Below are 20,393 nucleotides of genomic sequence, written 5' to 3' on the forward strand. Positions count from 1 at the left end.
CCCCCCCCCCCCCCCCCCCCCCGAGTAATCATAAATAACTAATTACAAATCTACAAGAAAGCCAAAGTTCTTGACGATTGATAAAAACGTCAAAAATATTGAACGTTGACGTTTTATAAACGTTAAGTATACAAATGTTCATGACAGTTAAAAACTATCAAGAGTATGAGTGTTTATGACAGCTTAAAACCTTCAAGAGTATAAGCGTTCAAGACATTTAATAACCGTCAAGAAATTGATTGTTTATGACACTGAAAAACCGTCAAGGATGCACTTGTTTATGACATTTTAAAACCGCCAAGTATGTTATGAATTTTTTAAAAAAAATTTATAATTCAATTATATTTTTGTTCCTGTATTTCAATGATTCTATTTTAACACAAAACTAGTACACATATAAATAAGAACTTTCATATATAACAATAACATAGATAAAATTTTTACAAAGAAACTAAATACATGAAATCTATCGAATTTTTCCAAAGGGATAAATACAAATGAAAAATAGAAACTAAACATTGGTAATATATTTTTACAAAATTAAAAACTAAATACAATGTATTGTCGTAGATAACGAAATTACAACAAGTCTTGTCATAAATCAAACATCAATCACTTGCTTGGTAGCTTCATCATTATAGTAAATCAATCGGATATTAGTGCAAAACCTTGGTAATCTGAAATGTGTAGATGTTCCACTTTCACACCACCAGTGTCCTCTGTTTCATCTTCTTCACCGTCAGAATCAACATCTCCTTTAAGTTCATTTTCAATAAACTACATATTGTACCAATATAACCATGTGGTCAAAATCATTCTAAATCTCCACAAAAAAAAAAAAAAAAAAAATTGATAGATTTATCAAAAGGATACACTAGAAAAAAATGTTACATGAGGAAGAACCAAACATAAATTACACTAATAGCAGACAACTCAGACAGTAAGCATAGCAAAAGACCAGCAATTTTGTCAAGGAGGTCAATGATATCTTGATCTCAAGTTTCCTTCATATATTCTCTCTTTTACTATCTCACATTCAATTACTTAATCATTTGGAAACTTGTGTGTATTATTGAAAAATTAGTAATGTTTCATCGATATATGGCTTGATCAGTGGCCAAAAGTTACACACCATAAGGAACAAAATCAACTATGACCTTGAAAATAGCACATTTATTATGAATAAATCATGCTTGACTTTGTAATCAAGTCAACAAGAGGATGTTGGAAATATGATGAATCAATCTTCTAAAAAAAACAACTCATGCCAATTAAGCTATAATAAGTAATGCCCTGTATAATCACTGTTGAGAATGTGAATCTAATTTGTACAAATCTTCTACAATTTTGGTCTTCAATTTCTACTGCTAAGAGATTTTCATGCATTACAAATGAAACTTAGGGAAATTAAAAGAACTAACTAAACTCATTTCTTTTTTAAAGTGGTCATAAGAAAGAAAGCAATTGCAAGCTAAGGCTAAGTAAGCCAAATAAAATGAGCACCACTAAACAAAGGTTCCAGTCATGAAGATCGTAATCAACCATACAACAGAATACCTGAGGAAGACAAGACAATTCCAACACCGAGTCTTTCAGTGGATAATACAACATAATCATTCAAATAAGAGTGGTTTTACTTTTACCTTAAAATGAAATCTATAACCAAGATCAAGGTCATGGTTCCATAGGAAACAATGGATTATATTTAGCTTTAAAAAAATAAAAACAGAATTCACCTAATAAAAAAAAATAAAAACACACAATTGAATTATTCTTATCTGATTCATGAACCTATTTAATAGTGAACATTTTGTGTAAAAATTACAAGCTTACTTTGTTAATGTTTTAATAAACTTCAAACTTTTGCTAGTACATATAGTTTTCTAATTTATATGAATTAATAATAACAGAATGTCATGAACTCCACCTCTTTTTCTCCATTTTCACTTCTAATTAAATTCATTTGTCAACTTTCACGTGGAAGATGTACATTAATTCTAATGTGCATATCAGTTTCTCTTAGGTGTTTTCTTCGAGTTCACCAAAGACCAGATGTGTTCCTACGTGATCACTAGATAGCGTGTGTTCGGGAGCATGATAGTTTGGAGTAATTCCTTACGAAACCCTAATGAGAAATTAACATACACCTAGCGGGACTAGTAGTAGGTCCTTAATAAGTATATGTTTATACTCACTCTCCTTCTATGTTTAACTTTTAAGGCAAAGGTAAAGGTAGAGGAAAGCTGACGAATGACAAAAGAATGACAATTTAACTTGTCATAGGTATCTTATGTTGGTTTCGCCTTTCATGTTTTCAATATTTGACTTTTGTTATTTTATTTAAACCCATCGAACTTAAGTTTATGTTATTTTGCTTAAAAGTTAGATAGAGCTTGAACTAGGACTAAACTTTCTAGTATTTATTTCTATCTTGTCAAATTATGAATTATATGAGTATTTGAAATTCTTTATTTAGGACCTTGGTTTCCTCTTCTTCATTTAAATGAAATAAAACTATTATTTACATTAGTAATAATGACCTCAACTTAGTATAAGAAGCTGAGTCGTTACAGTTTACACTTGGACAAAAGAGAGAAAAACTTATATACAATAGAACTTAAATGATAAATCTACGAGTAATCGGATCACATAGAAACTTTACATCACATAACTCATATACATAATTGTGATCATGTAAGTTCATAATCATGGATTTTCTTTGCAAACAACAACTCTTATGCATTAGGTTGTGTCTGCCTTAAAAGGATTGTTGGTGTAGGATCTGTCCGCCATTGCAAACTGAATGTGTTGAGCGATGTCCATCATAGTGGTCGAGTGTGTTGAGTTGTAGTTCACATTGAGTACTTGGGTGTGTTGAGATGTGTTCGCTCTAGGAGAGTGCTCAAGTATAGGTTTGACAAGGGTTTAACTTGTGACATTACGTTGGAAAGTTGATTGTAAGATGAACGCATACATGTTAAACTTGATTTCTTTTGAACATGTTTAAGAAATTAGTTTTAAATATTTTACAAAGTTTTAAAAGTTTGTTATCAATTGTCACTCGCTAAGTCTCTCCGTTACAAAGTTTAAATATTTTACAAAGTTTCAAATGTTTTGTTTCCTTCCTCCAAGGTAACTAAAGTTCCAAGCACCCTATGAAAGCTATTGTTTGCCTCTGTTATGTGAAGTTCTTGCACACTCGTCCTATAGTCCTTTGCATTGTATATATTGGATATTATAGTCAATCTTTAAAAGTGTAGTGGTTACATTATTGTTTTCAGTTGTAAATAGTTCGCTAAGTTGCAATAGACATTTGAAGTTAATAAAAGTTGAGTTATTTGTTTCAATATTATTTATTGCATTGATCATGTTAGGAGTTTAATTTAAGTTCTATAGTGAGCTAGAAAGTTTAGGGTATGAGGTGTCAAGTTGGGAAGTTGTGTTGAATGTTGAGGTAGTGTCTCAATTGTCAAGTATCATCCCACCAAGGTCGATGATACTTCTCTCGTCCATTACATTCTCTCTCGGTTTAAGTTGGGTGAATTGGGAAGGAAAGTGATGAAGTTTGTGCTTCAAATTTCTACATTGAACTTGATAAAAGAAAAAGAAAGTAGAGCACTATTAATGAGGATGTCGAAGGAAAGGGAGAAATTTTGGAAGAGGGGTCACAGGCACATGGGAAGATTAGTTGGTGAGGGATTTCCTTATGTTACATGAACAACTTAGAGAAACACCTCAGGAACATACTAATCTGTTTACAACATTGCTATTTATCATAATCATCATACACCCTACACTGCATGCACTAATGCTGTCTTTGTAAAGATAGCTTTACCAATTTCTTTTCAACCAAAAGTAGATCTCCATGTGTTTCGAACAACAATTGAAAAGGAGGGGGAAAAGTGGGAAAGATGGTGGTGAAAATCATATCTTTCGGCCCCCACTATTAAATATAAGAATATTTTGAATTGATTTTCCTCAACCAACTTGTTGTTTGTGCTTTTTCTCATCTTCTCTATTCCTATTATCTCTTGTGTCTATCTTCTTTAGAACATTAACCTATTAAATTTGTATGGCAATTCAACTTTTTAAAAGAAGAATATAGAACAGCAGTAAAGACTATACTAACAATTACGGTTCTTTTGGTTAAAAGACACTGTATATTATTTTTTTTATATTAAGGTGTGGTTTCTGTTGTAATGGTCTGTTTAATCTAACGAAACATTTGTACTTTAATAAATTTTTATTTTTGTGATTTGTTTAAAAGAGGTGAATTAGTTTAACAAGAAAAAGAAAACAAAAGGCGAACTGTTAAACCAGGCATTGCCAACACAAATGCGACTATGATTCGAAGATTATTGCAACCAACGGAACCGTATTCGTGGTGAGATAAGAAATAAAAATTCCAGTATTTCAACTATACTTAACGGCATCTTCAGCTTCAACCCATCAACATTTTTCTCAACTATACAATTTTCCCACTTACATTCCAAAAATAGAATATCAAACCGAAGTCGGAAGGGTTTGTTTTCGCTTACGGTAAATTCGAAGAGAAGCGAGTAACGGAGAGATGTTTACTTAAATAAATCCCCTGTTTAAGAAACATTTCATTCTTTCTCTTCGCAATTAAGGAATCTATCTACTTCAAGCAGAACGAACGAACACTTGGGGAAGAAATTGAAGGGTCTGATTTGCCGGCTTCAATGGCTGTCGCCGATGAGAAATCAGGCCCCGATGGGAAGGTTTGGTCCCTTTGCAGTATTCCCTTTTGGCAAAACAGCAATGCTCCGTCTTCTTCTTCTTCTTCTTCTTCCTCTTCGTCGTCGTCTGTTATTCATAGAGTTCATCTGCAAAGTAATGGGCATAAACCAGCAGAGCATTCGAGTTCTCATCCTGGAGTGGTTTCGGCAATTGCAAAATCTCTATGCCCTACTAAACGAAGGCTTCGTCTGGATCCTTCCAACAATCTCTACTTTCCATGTATGTCTCTGGTGGCTCTTCTCTCTTGTGCTTTGGTTAATTTCCCGCCTCATGGGTTACTTGGTTTTTGGTTTATTTATACGGTTTTGGTGTTTCCTTGATTAAGGTAGTTGATTGTTTCATCTGGGTGGTCATGTTTCTGTGTTCATAATGAGATTTTTGTTGCCTTTCCGTTTTGTTCTTGTGTTTGGTTTCTGAAGGATAGAAAAGCCTGTGTGGTTTTTTGCCCTTTTCCTCTTTCTCATTGTGGAAGCTCTAATGTTTTGGTTTCTTGCTTTTCGGAACCGGCAATAGATTGAGTTATAAAGGAAGTTAATGTGTTCATTTTGTCATCCTCCCCTGGTTTTTGGTGAAGCTTGAAAAGGATGATATAATTCATGTCTACTTAGTCACTCTCTAAAATATGTTGTCTAAATTTTAAACTAATGCACTAAAAAACGATCTGTTATTGTTTGGGTTTATAGAATGTTGTTTCTTTTCTTTTCTTTTAGTTCATTTTTTCAGATCGCCTCCTCTCTATGTAGTTATAAAGGATAGATTGTTTCGTCCTCGAACAAGAATGGGGCCCTTGAATTGCATATATTGCTTGTTGCATCATTTTAGTTGTTGAGTAGGCATGTTTTTCCTCACTATTGTGTTCTGATTTCATTCTTTCTTATCTTCTTTCCCCTTAAAGTTGAACCTGGGAAGCAGGTCAAGAGTGCTATTGAGATAAAGAATACAAGCAAGAATCATGTGGCTTTCAAAGTATGGAGCATTTTCCGCTTGAACTTTTATCAGTATGAATAGTTTAATTATAGATGCCGAAGTACCTTTGTTGTTTTGATCTACTCGATGCAGCCATCTTACCTGTGACCCCTTAAATTGTTGTAGTTCCAAACGACCGCACCGAAGAGCTGCTACATGCGTCCTCCTGGTGGTATACTTGCTCCTGATGAAAGTATTATTGCAACCGGTAAGACACTTGTGTTTGATCCGTATCCCCAGAATTAACATTGCAAGTAGAAGCAATGTAATTTAATCATCTGAAATTTTACTGAGGTTCCTGTCTCTGTGACTTGACTTCAGTATTCAAGTTTGTGGAGCCACTAGACAACAATGACAAACATGTAGATCATAAGAGAAGGGTTAAGTTCAAGATTGTGAGCTTGAAAGTGAAGAGCGAGCTTGGATTACGTGCCTGAGCTGGTATGTCTTGCATTCTCAATTCGCAATTGGTCTACATTTTCTCCATGCTTGGAGTTTGTGACCAATGTTTGTATCATTATTATCTCAAGAGAAGATTTACTATTTCATTGATCTATGAAATTTAACGTCTGCTGACATTTCAAGATAACTTCTTGAGGTATAGTTTTGTTGCATTCACAATGACTAAAATGTATGTTAGGCTAATTAAATACTTATAGTAACATACTATCAATCCGTGATGCAAATTTTCCATTTATCAAGCGGACAACGGTTTTATGATCTTCTAGTTTCCGTATTTGAACGCTAATTATAGTTCTCATTATATGATTAACTTTCTGATGGTAATTTTAAATAATGACATTTCACAGTTTGATGAGCAAAAAGATCGTGTAGCAGTTGAGCAAATACTGCAAGCTGTTTTTCTTGACCCGGACCATTCTAATCCTGTAAGTAGTAACATGAGATAAACACTGTATCTAATGATTGCTTCTCGCACCAGTCTCCTTATCAGTTCAAATTCTTCTCCTTTATGTTCTCTCCAGGCACTGGAGAAAGTCTGTCGACAACTAGCTGAGGCTGAGGCTGCGGCTGAGATGCGCCACAAACCTGCTGAAGAAACAGACCCGAAAATTGTTGGTGGAGGACTGGTTCTCGATGAATGGGTGAGATAATCGAACTGTTGTCCACACCTTCTTCAAACCTTACTAAGTTTTAAAATCATTTGAAACATTTTGATTTTCTGATATACTGTGCTATGGCTCTTCATTTGTAGAAAGAAAGGAGGGAAAGATATCTAGCTAAGCAACAGGTTGGAGGTGTAGATTTGGTGTAAAATTCAGTTGCTTGTGTTAAGGAAGTTGAAATCACATTGATGTGTGAACTTTTCCATTTGTCGAAGGATTGCCCATCGACATTATCGATGAAAAGCGAATCGCTTAACGACTAGGTTTGTGATGGAGTTTCATGATCTTGTGTGAGTTTGATTGGGTTGCCATTTCTCAAAGTTTGAAGGTTTTACAGTTGGTTTGAAACGCTATCACCATTTGATGTAAATAGAGGCTGTGCTGTTGCTTCTTCACCCTAAATTAGTTCGACACAAAATTTGGCAAGTCTCCTCCATCTACAATTTAATTTAAAAATACTTTTTTTTCTACTTGATGGTTTTGCTGTTTGTGATAAGATTTAGGATAAATTAGCCAAAGAATTATCAAGTCTTCAAATGGAACATATCCTTATGCTTATTTGTGAATCTTACCCAGAAGCATATCTAAATGAAACATTTTAGTCCACTTGGTGTGTGGAATCTGTTTGGTCTGTCCTTTTCTTTGAAATCTTTTCCTCAGTGGTTTCATATCATATAATTATAAAGCCATATGAAATTTCTGAAAATTGGTTTTTTTTTTTTCTTCTAAGTGGAGGCTTAACGGATAAAAACAATTTATAGCTATTCCCCCATCATGTTATGAATAAATTCCAATGAACCCCACCTTCAACTTACATGCTAAAATGTTTGTGTGTGGATAATGGATGGTATTGAATTACATATCCATTACTTAATTACCTTAAAAGTAAGGTACTAAACAAACATATAAGGGGTTGAAAGAATAGGATTGAAAATTTAAACTTATTGTGTCTGTACATGTAAAACGAGATAAGATATTTAAAAAATGAATATTAAATTAAGAGAGTTGATATCGATAATAATGGGAGATTAAAGAGAGTTTATGAATCTAACCGGAATGATTTTGTATCATAAATGGGTTTGAAAATGCAGTAATCGTTTTTGATTGATGGCTCCTCATCCACTTTCTTGTATGACTTTGGATTTGAGAAGATATTAAAGACCAATTAAAAAAAAAAAAAACAAATAAATACAAGCAATTAAAGATATTTTATTCCTTTGATTCATTTTTATATCATTAGATTTTAAAAGGTGTATTTTAAAATGTAGAGAAACCAAAATGAATATTTTAAAATCATAAAAATCAAAATTATAACTAGAGATTTCTAAATATTAGTAGCATAAAAGGGAATGAATTGAAGTAGCACGTAAAATTTGACAAGAGTGTAAGAGAAAAAATAGTTTGTAGAATATAATGAAATGAAAAGGTAATCATTGAAGTGTGAGGCCATGCGGAGGGGCAGCTAAGTAGGAAATGGCACAAATTTCAACACATTGTCTTTTATGTTCTCATCTTCGTGGGGTTGGCAGTAAGAAAGTAAACAATAATTTGAAAAGAAAAAACAGAAGAAAATGTGTCATATGCTTTTCAGAGAAAAAAAAGAAAACAAATTATGTCGTATTGAATGCTGCTTAGGCCTCAGAATTAGTCAAACATATTTTATAACACACTTTGCAATTCAATACAATACTGTACCTTGCACGTGACCCCACTGTGTACCACATGATACTGTAGTTAACCAACGTATGTGCGCAATCATCTCAAATACAACCACGTGTCTCATCTGCCTGCCTCGTCATCACAGCACGGCGATCTGAAGTACCGTATGGGACCCACTTCCCATTCCTATTTTAAATTATTGAGTTATTTTTCCTCTTTTTTAATATATAAATTATGGTGAGATGGCTAGAAATGTTCCATGGTGGATGGCCAAGCCACGCCACCTGGCTGCCTCTCACATCCTTATTTCCCCTTAACTCATCACACTTCTCCCCTACTTCTTCTATTTCTTTCAATTTTAACCATTATTACACTTTGGCTTCTCACATATATGATCTTTTACTTTTTACATTTAAATTAAAAAAATCTATGTTCGGTGCATAGTTTAAAATACATTTCTTTCCTTTATTTAATATTAAATTTATATTAAATACTCCCTTAATTAAAATTGATTGAAAATTCAATTCTAAACTTTTAAATAATTACTAATTTGATATAGAAGAATATATTATAATTTAAAATATATATTTGTTGTAGTTTGGGGATAACCCATATTTTTAGGTTGGTTGGATTGACAACTCAAATTATTAGATTAATTTTTCAACTCAATTAGTAAAATATGGATTAAATTGGGTGTCAGGTTGTAGTATTTTTTTTTTTCATTCTCAACCCAACTATCATTTGTCATTTTACCCAATCGTTTAGCTTTGTACTTTCAAACGATCGTTTACTTCTTACACAAAAAAAAAATCAAAATTTTCAATCCAACCCAACCTATATTTTTAACTAACCCAACCCAACTCAAACTATGGGTTGGATAATACGGGTTATTGAGGTTGGACTTACACCCCTAGTTGTAATTTACAAGGCTTGACAAACCCGAGTCTCCAAACTGAGATAGTTAAACATTTTGTTCAATAGATAAACATAATTTATGTATGTATGTCATCCTATCATCACCTAGAATTGAGACAAGAGATATATAAGATAATCTACTCAACTTAATATTATTGTTGTGGACTACTATCTTATTATCAAAGTGAGTTGGAAAAAGTATCATATTTGCTTTGGAATTTTGTTGGTAGCACACATGGACCATCCATGGTTAAATTATCTTGAACCTGAAATCTTTTCTTTATATAGTTTAAGTTTTACCTTATATTGTGTGGAAGAAATTGGCATAAAAGAAAGCAACACTCACTTGGAAGAAAGAAAGATTTATTAAGAAAATATACAAATGATTGACACATTTAGACAGAATTCACTTAGATTCACTCAAAGTTTTTTATTAACTCTCTTTCTTTCCTCCTCTCATATGAGTTCTAAAGATAACGAATTTAACATTTAAAATTTTATGCATTTGAGGCTCTCAAATTGCGTAATTTGAGAATTTATTGAGATTCCTCTATTCCTCTTGGTCACTGACTGAAAGATACACTTGACCCTAGGGCTGGTTCAAGCAATCACAAATTAAAACCTCTTTGGTAAAAGTGTGAATTCACCAGAATCAAATGTTTTGCCAAAAAAAACAAATTAAAACCTACTTTAATGTTTGAAAAATCAATTTTCCGGCAACGACACTGTTGCCAAAAACTTGACTACACGACGCAAAATCTGCGTTTTCGTCCGGATCTGTGTTTTCGTGCCTTGGATTTAAGTTCTTCTCTTTATTGTGAGCTTTGTAAATAAAATAACATGAATACAATGAAAAATAAATCTCAAAGAAAATTAGAAAATAAGAAACAGTCATCAAATGTATTTTATGTTGTTTTTCAAAAAAACAAAAAACAAAAATAGTTATCATGTTTTTTGTTTTAAAAGAAAATGAGAGAACAACAAACAAAAAAATAAAAGATAAAAAAAAACTAGCAAACGAGGCAAACTAAGTTTGCTAACGTTTCAAGTAGTACCTTTGTCATTTTAATCCGGATAGGTTTCAAGTCTTTAGAATTTATACATTTAAAAAAAGTGGGGTTGATTATCGCGAAACCCAAAACAGCCTTCAAATTACCAAAATACCATTTCCAAGCCCACTGTGTGTGTCTATAAGTACTCTTTCGCTTCGTTTCCTCGAGGACGAAACGAAATCGACGTCGACAAATCACTCTTCAAATCGGAAGTTACTTATAAAAATGAGCTATCTCGGTCTCGGTCTCGGTCGTCGGATGTGGATGACGGCGAGTGTAGCGGTAGTACAGGGCGGACAATCGGACGGAGGCCACCACGAGGCGACGAAAGGAGTAATTTCTCTGCCCCAAAAACTTAGGGTTTTGTCTGGAGAGAAGATCAAGAGGGAAGCGGATGGTGAAGAGTCTCTTCGACGAGTTATGTACTTGAACTGCTGGGGACAGGGGTGAGAACTATGAGATAGGGACACCAAAGTTGGGAGATATGAGTCTCTTGCAGATCAGTTTTTGCCCTGAGTTATTGGCTTTGATGTTCTGATCGGAAATGAGGATTAGTTCCGGAATTGTTGACCTATTTTTACGGAATGATCTTATCGTTCATTGTAGATTACTACTGGAACTGAGAAGCCAAAGTGATCATATTTTCTTTTCGAATTCCCTGAACAAGGATTGTTTGTTATCCACTTTAATCAAAAATCATTCTCGGATCCTTTCCTATGTTGATACAATAGTTAATTCATCGAAGATGGATACCAAACTTTTATGGAATGAAATTAATTTTTCTTTTATGATCTTCATACTACACAGTTTTGAGATTTTTTTTGTTCTCTCTAAAAGATTGAAATTCATAGAAGGGAAATCATTGTAATTTCAAAACTATTTAAAAATAATCACAAGATATAACAGAACTTTTATCGTAAAAAATCAAAATTCACAGATTTTTTTTAGCATCTATTGGTTTTTTTATGGCTGAAAAATAGTAAATTTAACAAAATATTTAAATTTGACTAAATGTATTTTTCTTTTGTTTTTTTATTATTAATAAATTAAAAGAAATTGACGAGACTTATTAGCTTTTTTTGAAGAAAATTTTATGAACTTTGTCGGCTCTATTAGAACCTACCAAGACAACATGAATATAAGGAAGTAAATACTATTGTCGTAAATACTATTGTCGTGCATACCAAAACCAGAATACAATCTGCATACCAATCTTCCATCTTCATTTCTAGAAAATTAGGTTTCATTATTTGTCGACTTCAATAGATTATCATCTGTTTCCTCTCCATGGAATTAATTTTCCATTTTGATAAGGCAATCTGACGACTTTCCAACTCAGACCCTCTACTCTCAACAACATAATTTCAAAACTCTCACTTTCCTTGATTATAATTTAGAAGAAAATATATAGTTATAAAAAATATAAGTATGGTCAAATTGAGATATGAAAGTTTACCATTTTCCGCATATACTCATTTTCAGTAAACAGTCAGCAAATGATAAAACAATAATTTAATTTCTACGAACCTGAGTAAATTTCTACGAACCTGAGTAGCATATTTGAAGGAAATAAAGTTAAAACAATATCTAATAATGAAAAATGTAATACCTGTAAAGTTGTAACTAAGGCCTTATGTACCAAATATAGTATTCTTCCAAAATAAGTATATCATTTAAATGCCATAAGGAATTTACAAAGTTTCAAATGTTTTGTTTCCTTCCTCCAAGGTAACTAAAGTTCCAAGCACCCTATGAAAGCTATTGTTTGCCTCTGTTATGTGAAGTTCTTGCACACTCGTCCTATAGTCCTTTGCATTGTATATATTGGATATTATAGTCAATCTTTAAAAGTGTAGTGGTTACATTATTGTTTTCAGTTGTAAATAGTTCGCTAAGTTGCAATAGACATTTGAAGTTAATAAAAGTTGAGTTATTTGTTTCAATATTATTTATTGCATTGATCATGTTAGGAGTTTAATTTAAGTTCTATAGTGAGCTAGAAAGTTTAGGGTATGAGGTGTCAAGTTGGGAAGTTGTGTTGAATGTTGAGGTAGTGTCTCAATTGTCAAGTATCATCCCACCAAGGTCGATGATACTTCTCTCGTCCATTACATTCTCTCTCGGTTTAAGTTGGGTGAATTGGGAAGGAAAGTGATGAAGTTTGTGCTTCAAATTTCTACATTGAACTTGATAAAAGAAAAAGAAAGTAGAGCACTATTAATGAGGATGTCGAAGGAAAGGGAGAAATTTTGGAAGAGGGGTCACAGGCACATGGGAAGATTAGTTGGTGAGGGATTTCCTTATGTTACATGAACAACTTAGAGAAACACCTCAGGAACATACTAATCTGTTTACAACATTGCTATTTATCATAATCATCATACACCCTACACTGCATGCACTAATGCTGTCTTTGTAAAGATAGCTTTACCAATTTCTTTTCAACCAAAAGTAGATCTCCATGTGTTTCGAACAACAATTGAAAAGGAGGGGGAAAAGTGGGAAAGATGGTGGTGAAAATCATATCTTTCGGCCCCCACTATTAAATATAAGAATATTTTGAATTGATTTTCCTCAACCAACTTGTTGTTTGTGCTTTTTCTCATCTTCTCTATTCCTATTATCTCTTGTGTCTATCTTCTTTAGAACATTAACCTATTAAATTTGTATGGCAATTCAACTTTTTAAAAGAAGAATATAGAACAGCAGTAAAGACTATACTAACAATTACGGTTCTTTTGGTTAAAAGACACTGTATATTATTTGTTTTATATTAAGGTGTGGTTTCTGTTGTAATGGTCTGTTTAATCTAACGAAACATTTGTACTTTAATAAATTTTTATTTTTGTGATTTGTTTAAAAGAGGTGAATTAGTTTAACAAGAAAAAGAAAACAAAAGGCGAACTGTTAAACCAGGCATTGCCAACACAAATGCGACTATGATTCGAAGATTATTGCAACCAACGGAACCGTATTCGTGGTGAGATAAGAAATAAAAATTCCAGTATTTCAACTATACTTAACGGCATCTTCAGCTTCAACCCATCAACATTTTTCTCAACTATACAATTTTCCCACTTACATTCCAAAAATAGAATATCAAACCGAAGTCGGAAGGGTTTGTTTTCGCTTACGGTAAATTCGAAGAGAAGCGAGTAACGGAGAGATGTTTACTTAAATAAATCCCCTGTTTAAGAAACATTTCATTCTTTCTCTTCGCAATTAAGGAATCTATCTACTTCAAGCAGAACGAACGAACACTTGGGGAAGAAATTGAAGGGTCTGATTTGCCGGCTTCAATGGCTGTCGCCGATGAGAAATCAGGCCCCGATGGGAAGGTTTGGTCCCTTTGCAGTATTCCCTTTTGGCAAAACAGCAATGCTCCGTCTTCTTCTTCTTCTTCTTCTTCCTCTTCGTCGTCGTCTGTTATTCATAGAGTTCATCTGCAAAGTAATGGGCATAAACCAGCAGAGCATTCGAGTTCTCATCCTGGAGTGGTTTCGGCAATTGCAAAATCTCTATGCCCTACTAAACGAAGGCTTCGTCTGGATCCTTCCAACAATCTCTACTTTCCATGTATGTCTCTGGTGGCTCTTCTCTCTTGTGCTTTGGTTAATTTCCCGCCTCATGGGTTACTTGGTTTTTGGTTTATTTATACGGTTTTGGTGTTTCCTTGATTAAGGTAGTTGATTGTTTCATCTGGGTGGTCATGTTTCTGTGTTCATAATGAGATTTTTGTTGCCTTTCCGTTTTGTTCTTGTGTTTGGTTTCTGAAGGATAGAAAAGCCTGTGTGGTTTTTTGCCCTTTTCCTCTTTCTCATTGTGGAAGCTCTAATGTTTTGGTTTCTTGCTTTTCGGAACCGGCAATAGATTGAGTTATAAAGGAAGTTAATGTGTTCATTTTGTCATCCTCCCCTGGTTTTTGGTGAAGCTTGAAAAGGATGATATAATTCATGTCTACTTAGTCACTCTCTAAAATATGTTGTCTAAATTTTAAACTAATGCACTAAAAAACGATCTGTTATTGTTTGGGTTTATAGAATGTTGTTTCTTTTCTTTTCTTTTAGTTCATTTTTTCAGATCGCCTCCTCTCTATGTAGTTATAAAGGATAGATTGTTTCGTCCTCGAACAAGAATGGGGCCCTTGAATTGCATATATTGCTTGTTGCATCATTTTAGTTGTTGAGTAGGCATGTTTTTCCTCACTATTGTGTTCTGATTTCATTCTTTCTTATCTTCTTTCCCCTTAAAGTTGAACCTGGGAAGCAGGTCAAGAGTGCTATTGAGATAAAGAATACAAGCAAGAATCATGTGGCTTTCAAAGTATGGAGCATTTTCCGCTTGAACTTTTATCAGTATGAATAGTTTAATTATAGATGCCGAAGTACCTTTGTTGTTTTGATCTACTCGATGCAGCCATCTTACCTGTGACCCCTTAAATTGTTGTAGTTCCAAACGACCGCACCGAAGAGCTGCTACATGCGTCCTCCTGGTGGTATACTTGCTCCTGATGAAAGTATTATTGCAACCGGTAAGACACTTGTGTTTGATCCGTATCCCCAGAATTAACATTGCAAGTAGAAGCAATGTAATTTAATCATCTGAAATTTTACTGAGGTTCCTGTCTCTGTGACTTGACTTCAGTATTCAAGTTTGTGGAGCCACTAGACAACAATGACAAACATGTAGATCATAAGAGAAGGGTTAAGTTCAAGATTGTGAGCTTGAAAGTGAAGAGCGACTTGGATTACGTGCCTGAGCTGGTATGTCTTGCATTCTCAATTCGCAATTGGTCTACATTTTCTCCATGCTTGGAGTTTGTGACCAATGTTTGTATCATTATTATCTCAAGAGAAGATTTACTATTTCATTGATCTATGAAATTTAACGTCTGCTGACATTTCAAGATAACTTCTTGAGGTATAGTTTTGTTGCATTCACAATGACTAAAATGTATGTTAGGCTAATTAAATACTTATAGTAACATACTATCAATCCGTGATGCAAATTTTCCATTTATCAAGCGGACAACGGTTTTATGATCTTCTAGTTTCCGTATTTGAACGCTAATTATAGTTCTCATTATATGATTAACTTTCTGATGGTAATTTTAAATAATGACATTTCACAGTTTGATGAGCAAAAAGATCGTGTAGCAGTTGAGCAAATACTGCAAGCTGTTTTTCTTGACCCGGACCATTCTAATCCTGTAAGTAGTAACATGAGATAAACACTGTATCTAATGATTGCTTCTCGCACCAGTCTCCTTATCAGTTCAAATTCTTCTCCTTTATGTTCTCTCCAGGCACTGGAGAAAGTCTGTCGACAACTAGCTGAGGCTGAGGCTGCGGCTGAGATGCGCCACAAACCTGCTGAAGAAACAGACCCGAAAATTGTTGGTGGAGGACTGGTTCTCGATGAATGGGTGAGATAATCGAACTGTTGTCCACACCTTCTTCAAACCTTACTAAGTTTTAAAATCATTTGAAACATTTTGATTTTCTGATATACTGTGCTATGGCTCTTCATTTGTAGAAAGAAAGGAGGGAAAGATATCTAGCTAAGCAACAGGTTGGAGGTGTAGATTTGGTGTAAAATTCAGTTGCTTGTGTTAAGGAAGTTGAAATCACATTGATGTGTGAACTTTTCCATTTGTCGAAGGATTGCCCATCGACATTATCGATGAAAAGCGAATCGCTTAACGACTAGGTTTGTGATGGAGTTTCATGATCTTGTGTGAGTTTGATTGGGTTGCCATTTCTCAAAGTTTGAAGGTTTTACAGTTGGTTTGAAACGCTATCACCATTTGATGTAAATAGAGGCTGTGCTGTTGCTTCTTCACCCTAAATTAGTTCGACACAAAATTTGGCAAGTCTCCTCCATCTACAATTTAATTTAAAAATACTTTTTTTTCTACTTGATGGTTTTGCTGTTTGTGATAAGATTTAGGATAAATTAGCCAAAGAATTATCAAGTCTTCAAATGGAACATATCCTTATGCTTATTTGTGAATCTTACCCAGAAGCATATCTAAATGAAACATTTTAGTCCACTTGGTGTGTGGAATCTGTTTGGTCTGTCCTTTTCTTTGAAATCTTTTCCTCAGTGGTTTCATATCATATAATTATAAAGCCATATGAAATTTCTGAAAATTGGTTTTTTTTTTTCTTCTAAGTGGAGGCTTAACGGATAAAAACAATTTATAGCTATTCCCCCATCATGTTATGAATAAATTCCAATGAACCCCACCTTCAACTTACATGCTAAAATGTTTGTGTGTGGATAATGGATGGTATTGAATTACATATCCATTACTTAATTACCTTAAAAGTAAGGTACTAAACAAACATATAAGGGGTTGAAAGAATAGGATTGAAAATTTAAACTTATTGTGTCTGTACATGTAAAACGAGATAAGATATTTAAAAAATGAATATTAAATTAAGAGAGTTGATATCGATAATAATGGGAGATTAAAGAGAGTTTATGAATCTAACCGGAATGATTTTGTATCATAAATGGGTTTGAAAATGCAGTAATCGTTTTTGATTGATGGCTCCTCATCCACTTTCTTCTTGTATGACTTTGAGAAGATATTAAAGACCAATTAAAAAAAAAAAAAAACAAATAAATACAAGCAATTAAAGATATTTTATTCCTTTGATTCATTTTTATATCATTAGATTTTAAAAGGTGTATTTTAAAATGTAGAGAAACCAAAATGAATATTTTAAAATCATAAAAATCAAAATTATAACTAGAGATTTCTAAATATTAGTAGCATAAAAGGGAATGAATTGAAGTAGCACGTAAAATTTGACAAGAGTGTAAGAGAAAAAATAGTTTGTAGAATATAATGAAATGAAAAGGTAATCATTGAAGTGTGAGGCCATGCGGAGGGGCAGCTAAGTAGGAAATGGCACAAATTTCAACACATTGTCTTTTATGTTCTCATCTTCGTGGGGTTGGCAGTAAGAAAGTAAACAATAATTTGAAAAGAAAAAACAGAAGAAAATGTGTCATATGCTTTTCAGAGAAAAAAAAGAAAACAAATTATGTCGTATTGAATGCTGCTTAGGCCTCAGAATTAGTCAAACATATTTTATAACACACTTTGCAATTCAATACAATACTGTACCTTGCACGTGACCCCACTGTGTACCACATGATACTGTAGTTAACCAACGTATGTGCGCAATCATCTCAAATACAACCACGTGTCTCATCTGCCTGCCTCGTCATCACAGCACGGCGATCTGAAGTACCGTATGGGACCCACTTCCCATTCCTATTTTAAATTATTGAGTTATTTTTCCTCTTTTTTAATATATAAATTATGGTGAGATGGCTAGAAATGTTCCATGGTGGATGGCCAAGCCACGCCACCTGGCTGCCTCTCACATCCTTATTTCCCCTTAACTCATCACACTTCTCCCCCTACTTCTTCTATTTCTTTCAATTTTAACCATTATTACACTTTGGCTTCTCACATATATGATCTTTTACTTTTTACATTTAAATTAAAAAAATCTATGTTCGGTGCATAGTTTAAAATACATTTCTTTCCTTTATTTAATATTAAATTTATATTAAATACTCCCTTAATTAAAATTGATTGAAAATTCAATTCTAAACTTTTAAATAATTACTAATTTGATATAGAAGAATATATTATAATTTAAAATATATATTTGTTGTAGTTTGGGGATAACCCATATTTTTAGGTTGGTTGGATTGACAACTCAAATTATTAGATTAATTTTTCAACTCAATTAGTAAAATATGGATTAAATTGGGTGTCAGGTTGTAGTATTTTTTTTTTCATTCTCAACCCAACTATCATTTGTCATTTTACCCAATCGTTTAGCTTTGTACTTTCAAACGATCGTTTACTTCTTACACAAAAAAAAAATCAAAATTTTCAATCCAACCCAACCTATATTTTTAACTAACCCAACCCAACTCAAACTATGGGTTGGATAATACGGGTTATTGAGGTTGGACTTACACCCCTAGTTGTAATTTACAAGGCTTGACAAACCCGAGTCTCCAAACTGAGATAGTTAAACATTTTGTTCAATAGATAAACATAATTTATGTATGTATGTCATCCTATCATCACCTAGAATTGAGACAAGAGATATATAAGATAATCTACTCAACTTAATATTATTGTTGTGGACTACTATCTTATTATCAAAGTGAGTTGGAAAAAGTATCATATTTGCTTTGGAATTTTGTTGGTAGCACACATGGACCATCCATGGTTAAATTATCTTGAACCTGAAATCTTTTCTTTATATAGTTTAAGTTTTACCTTATATTGTGTGGAAGAAATTGGCATAAAAGAAAGCAACACTCACTTGGAAGAAAGAAAGATTTATTAAGAAAATATACAAATGATTGACACATTTAGACAGAATTCACTTAGATTCACTCAAAGTTTTTTATTAACTCTCTTTCTTTCCTCCTCTCATATGAGTTCTAAAGATAACGAATTTAACATTTAAAATTTTATGCATTTGAGGCTCTCAAATTGCGTAATTTGAGAATTTATTGAGATTCCTCTATTCCTCTTGGTCACTGACTGAAAGATACACTTGACCCTAGGGCTGGTTCAAGCAATCACAAATTAAAACCTCTTTGGTAAAAGTGTGAATTCACCAGAATCAAATGTTTTGCCAAAAAAAACAAATTAAAACCTACTTTAATGTTTGAAAAATCAATTTTCCGGCAACGACACTGTTGCCAAAAACTTGACTACACGACGCAAAATCTGCGTTTTCGTCCGGATCTGTGTTTTCGTGCCTTGGATTTAAGTTCTTCTCTTTATTGTGAGCTTTGTAAATAAAATAACATGAATACAATGAAAAATAAATCTCAAAGAAAATTAGAAAATAAGAAACAGTCATCAAATGTATTTTATGTTGTTTTTCAAAAAAACAAAAAACAAAAATAGTTATCATGTTTTTTGTTTTAAAAGAAAATGAGAGAACAACAAACAAAAAAATAAAAGATAAAAAAAAACTAGCAAACGAGGCAAACTAAGTTTGCTAACGTTTCAAGTAGTACCTTTGTCATTTTAATCCGGATAGGTTTCAAGTCTTTAGAATTTATACATTTAAAAAAAGTGGGGTTGATTATCGCGAAACCCAAAACAGCCTTCAAATTACCAAAATACCATTTCCAAGCCCACTGTGTGTGTCTATAAGTACTCTTTCGCTTCGTTTCCTCGAGGACGAAACGAAATCGACGTCGACAAATCACTCTTCAAATCGGAAGTTACTTATAAAAATGAGCTATCTCGGTCTCGGTCTCGGTCGTCGGATGTGGATGACGGCGAGTGTAGCGGTAGTACAGGGCGGACAATCGGACGGAGGCCACCACGAGGCGACGAAAGGAGTAATTCTTCTGCCCCAAAAACTTAGGGTTTTGTCTGGAGAGAAGATCAAGAGGGAAGCGGATGGTGAAGAGTCTCTTCGACGAGTTATGTACTTGAACTGCTGGGGACAGGGGTGAGAACTATGAGATAGGGACACCAAAGTTGGGAGATATGAGTCTCTTGCAGATCAGTTTTTGCCCTGAGTTATTGGCTTTGATGTTCTGATCGGAAATGAGGATTAGTTCCGGAATTGTTGACCTATTTTTACGGAATGATCTTATCGTTCATTGTAGATTACTACTGGAACTGAGAAGCCAAAGTGATCATATTTTCTTTTCGAATTCCCTGAACAAGGATTGTTTGTTATCCACTTTAATCAAAAATCATTCTCGGATCCTTTCCTATGTTGATACAATAGTTAATTCATCGAAGATGGATACCAAACTTTTATGGAATGAAATTAATTTTTCTTTTATGATCTTCATACTACACAGTTTTGAGATTTTTTTTGTTCTCTCTAAAAGATTGAAATTC

At 33.5% G+C, this 20,393-nt stretch overlaps 1 protein-coding gene and 1 pseudogene across 1 annotated transcript; both read left to right on the plus strand.

Annotated features, from left to right (window-relative positions):
• Window positions 1-4,327: 4,327 nt before the first annotated feature.
• Window positions 4,328-7,454, plus strand: LOC116404795 (annotated as a pseudogene).
• Window positions 7,455-13,414: 5,960 nt separating this feature from the next.
• Window positions 13,415-16,526, plus strand: LOC101211499 (vesicle-associated protein 4-2). The gene is made up of 7 exons (XM_011658621.2): window positions 13,415-14,053; window positions 14,730-14,800; window positions 14,927-15,008; window positions 15,122-15,240; window positions 15,609-15,686; window positions 15,783-15,902; window positions 16,013-16,526. The coding sequence occupies exons 1-7, from the start codon at window positions 13,777-13,779 to the stop codon at window positions 16,070-16,072; spliced, it is 807 nt and encodes a 268-aa protein (XP_011656923.2). The 5' UTR covers window positions 13,415-13,776; the 3' UTR covers window positions 16,073-16,526.
• The last annotated feature ends 3,867 nt before the right edge of the window (window positions 16,527-20,393 follow it).

The sequence above is a fragment of the Cucumis sativus genome, chromosome 6 (genome assembly GCF_000004075.3).
Source record: "Cucumis sativus cultivar 9930 chromosome 6, Cucumber_9930_V3, whole genome shotgun sequence".
NCBI classification, from domain to species: domain Eukaryota; kingdom Viridiplantae; phylum Streptophyta; class Magnoliopsida; order Cucurbitales; family Cucurbitaceae; genus Cucumis; species Cucumis sativus.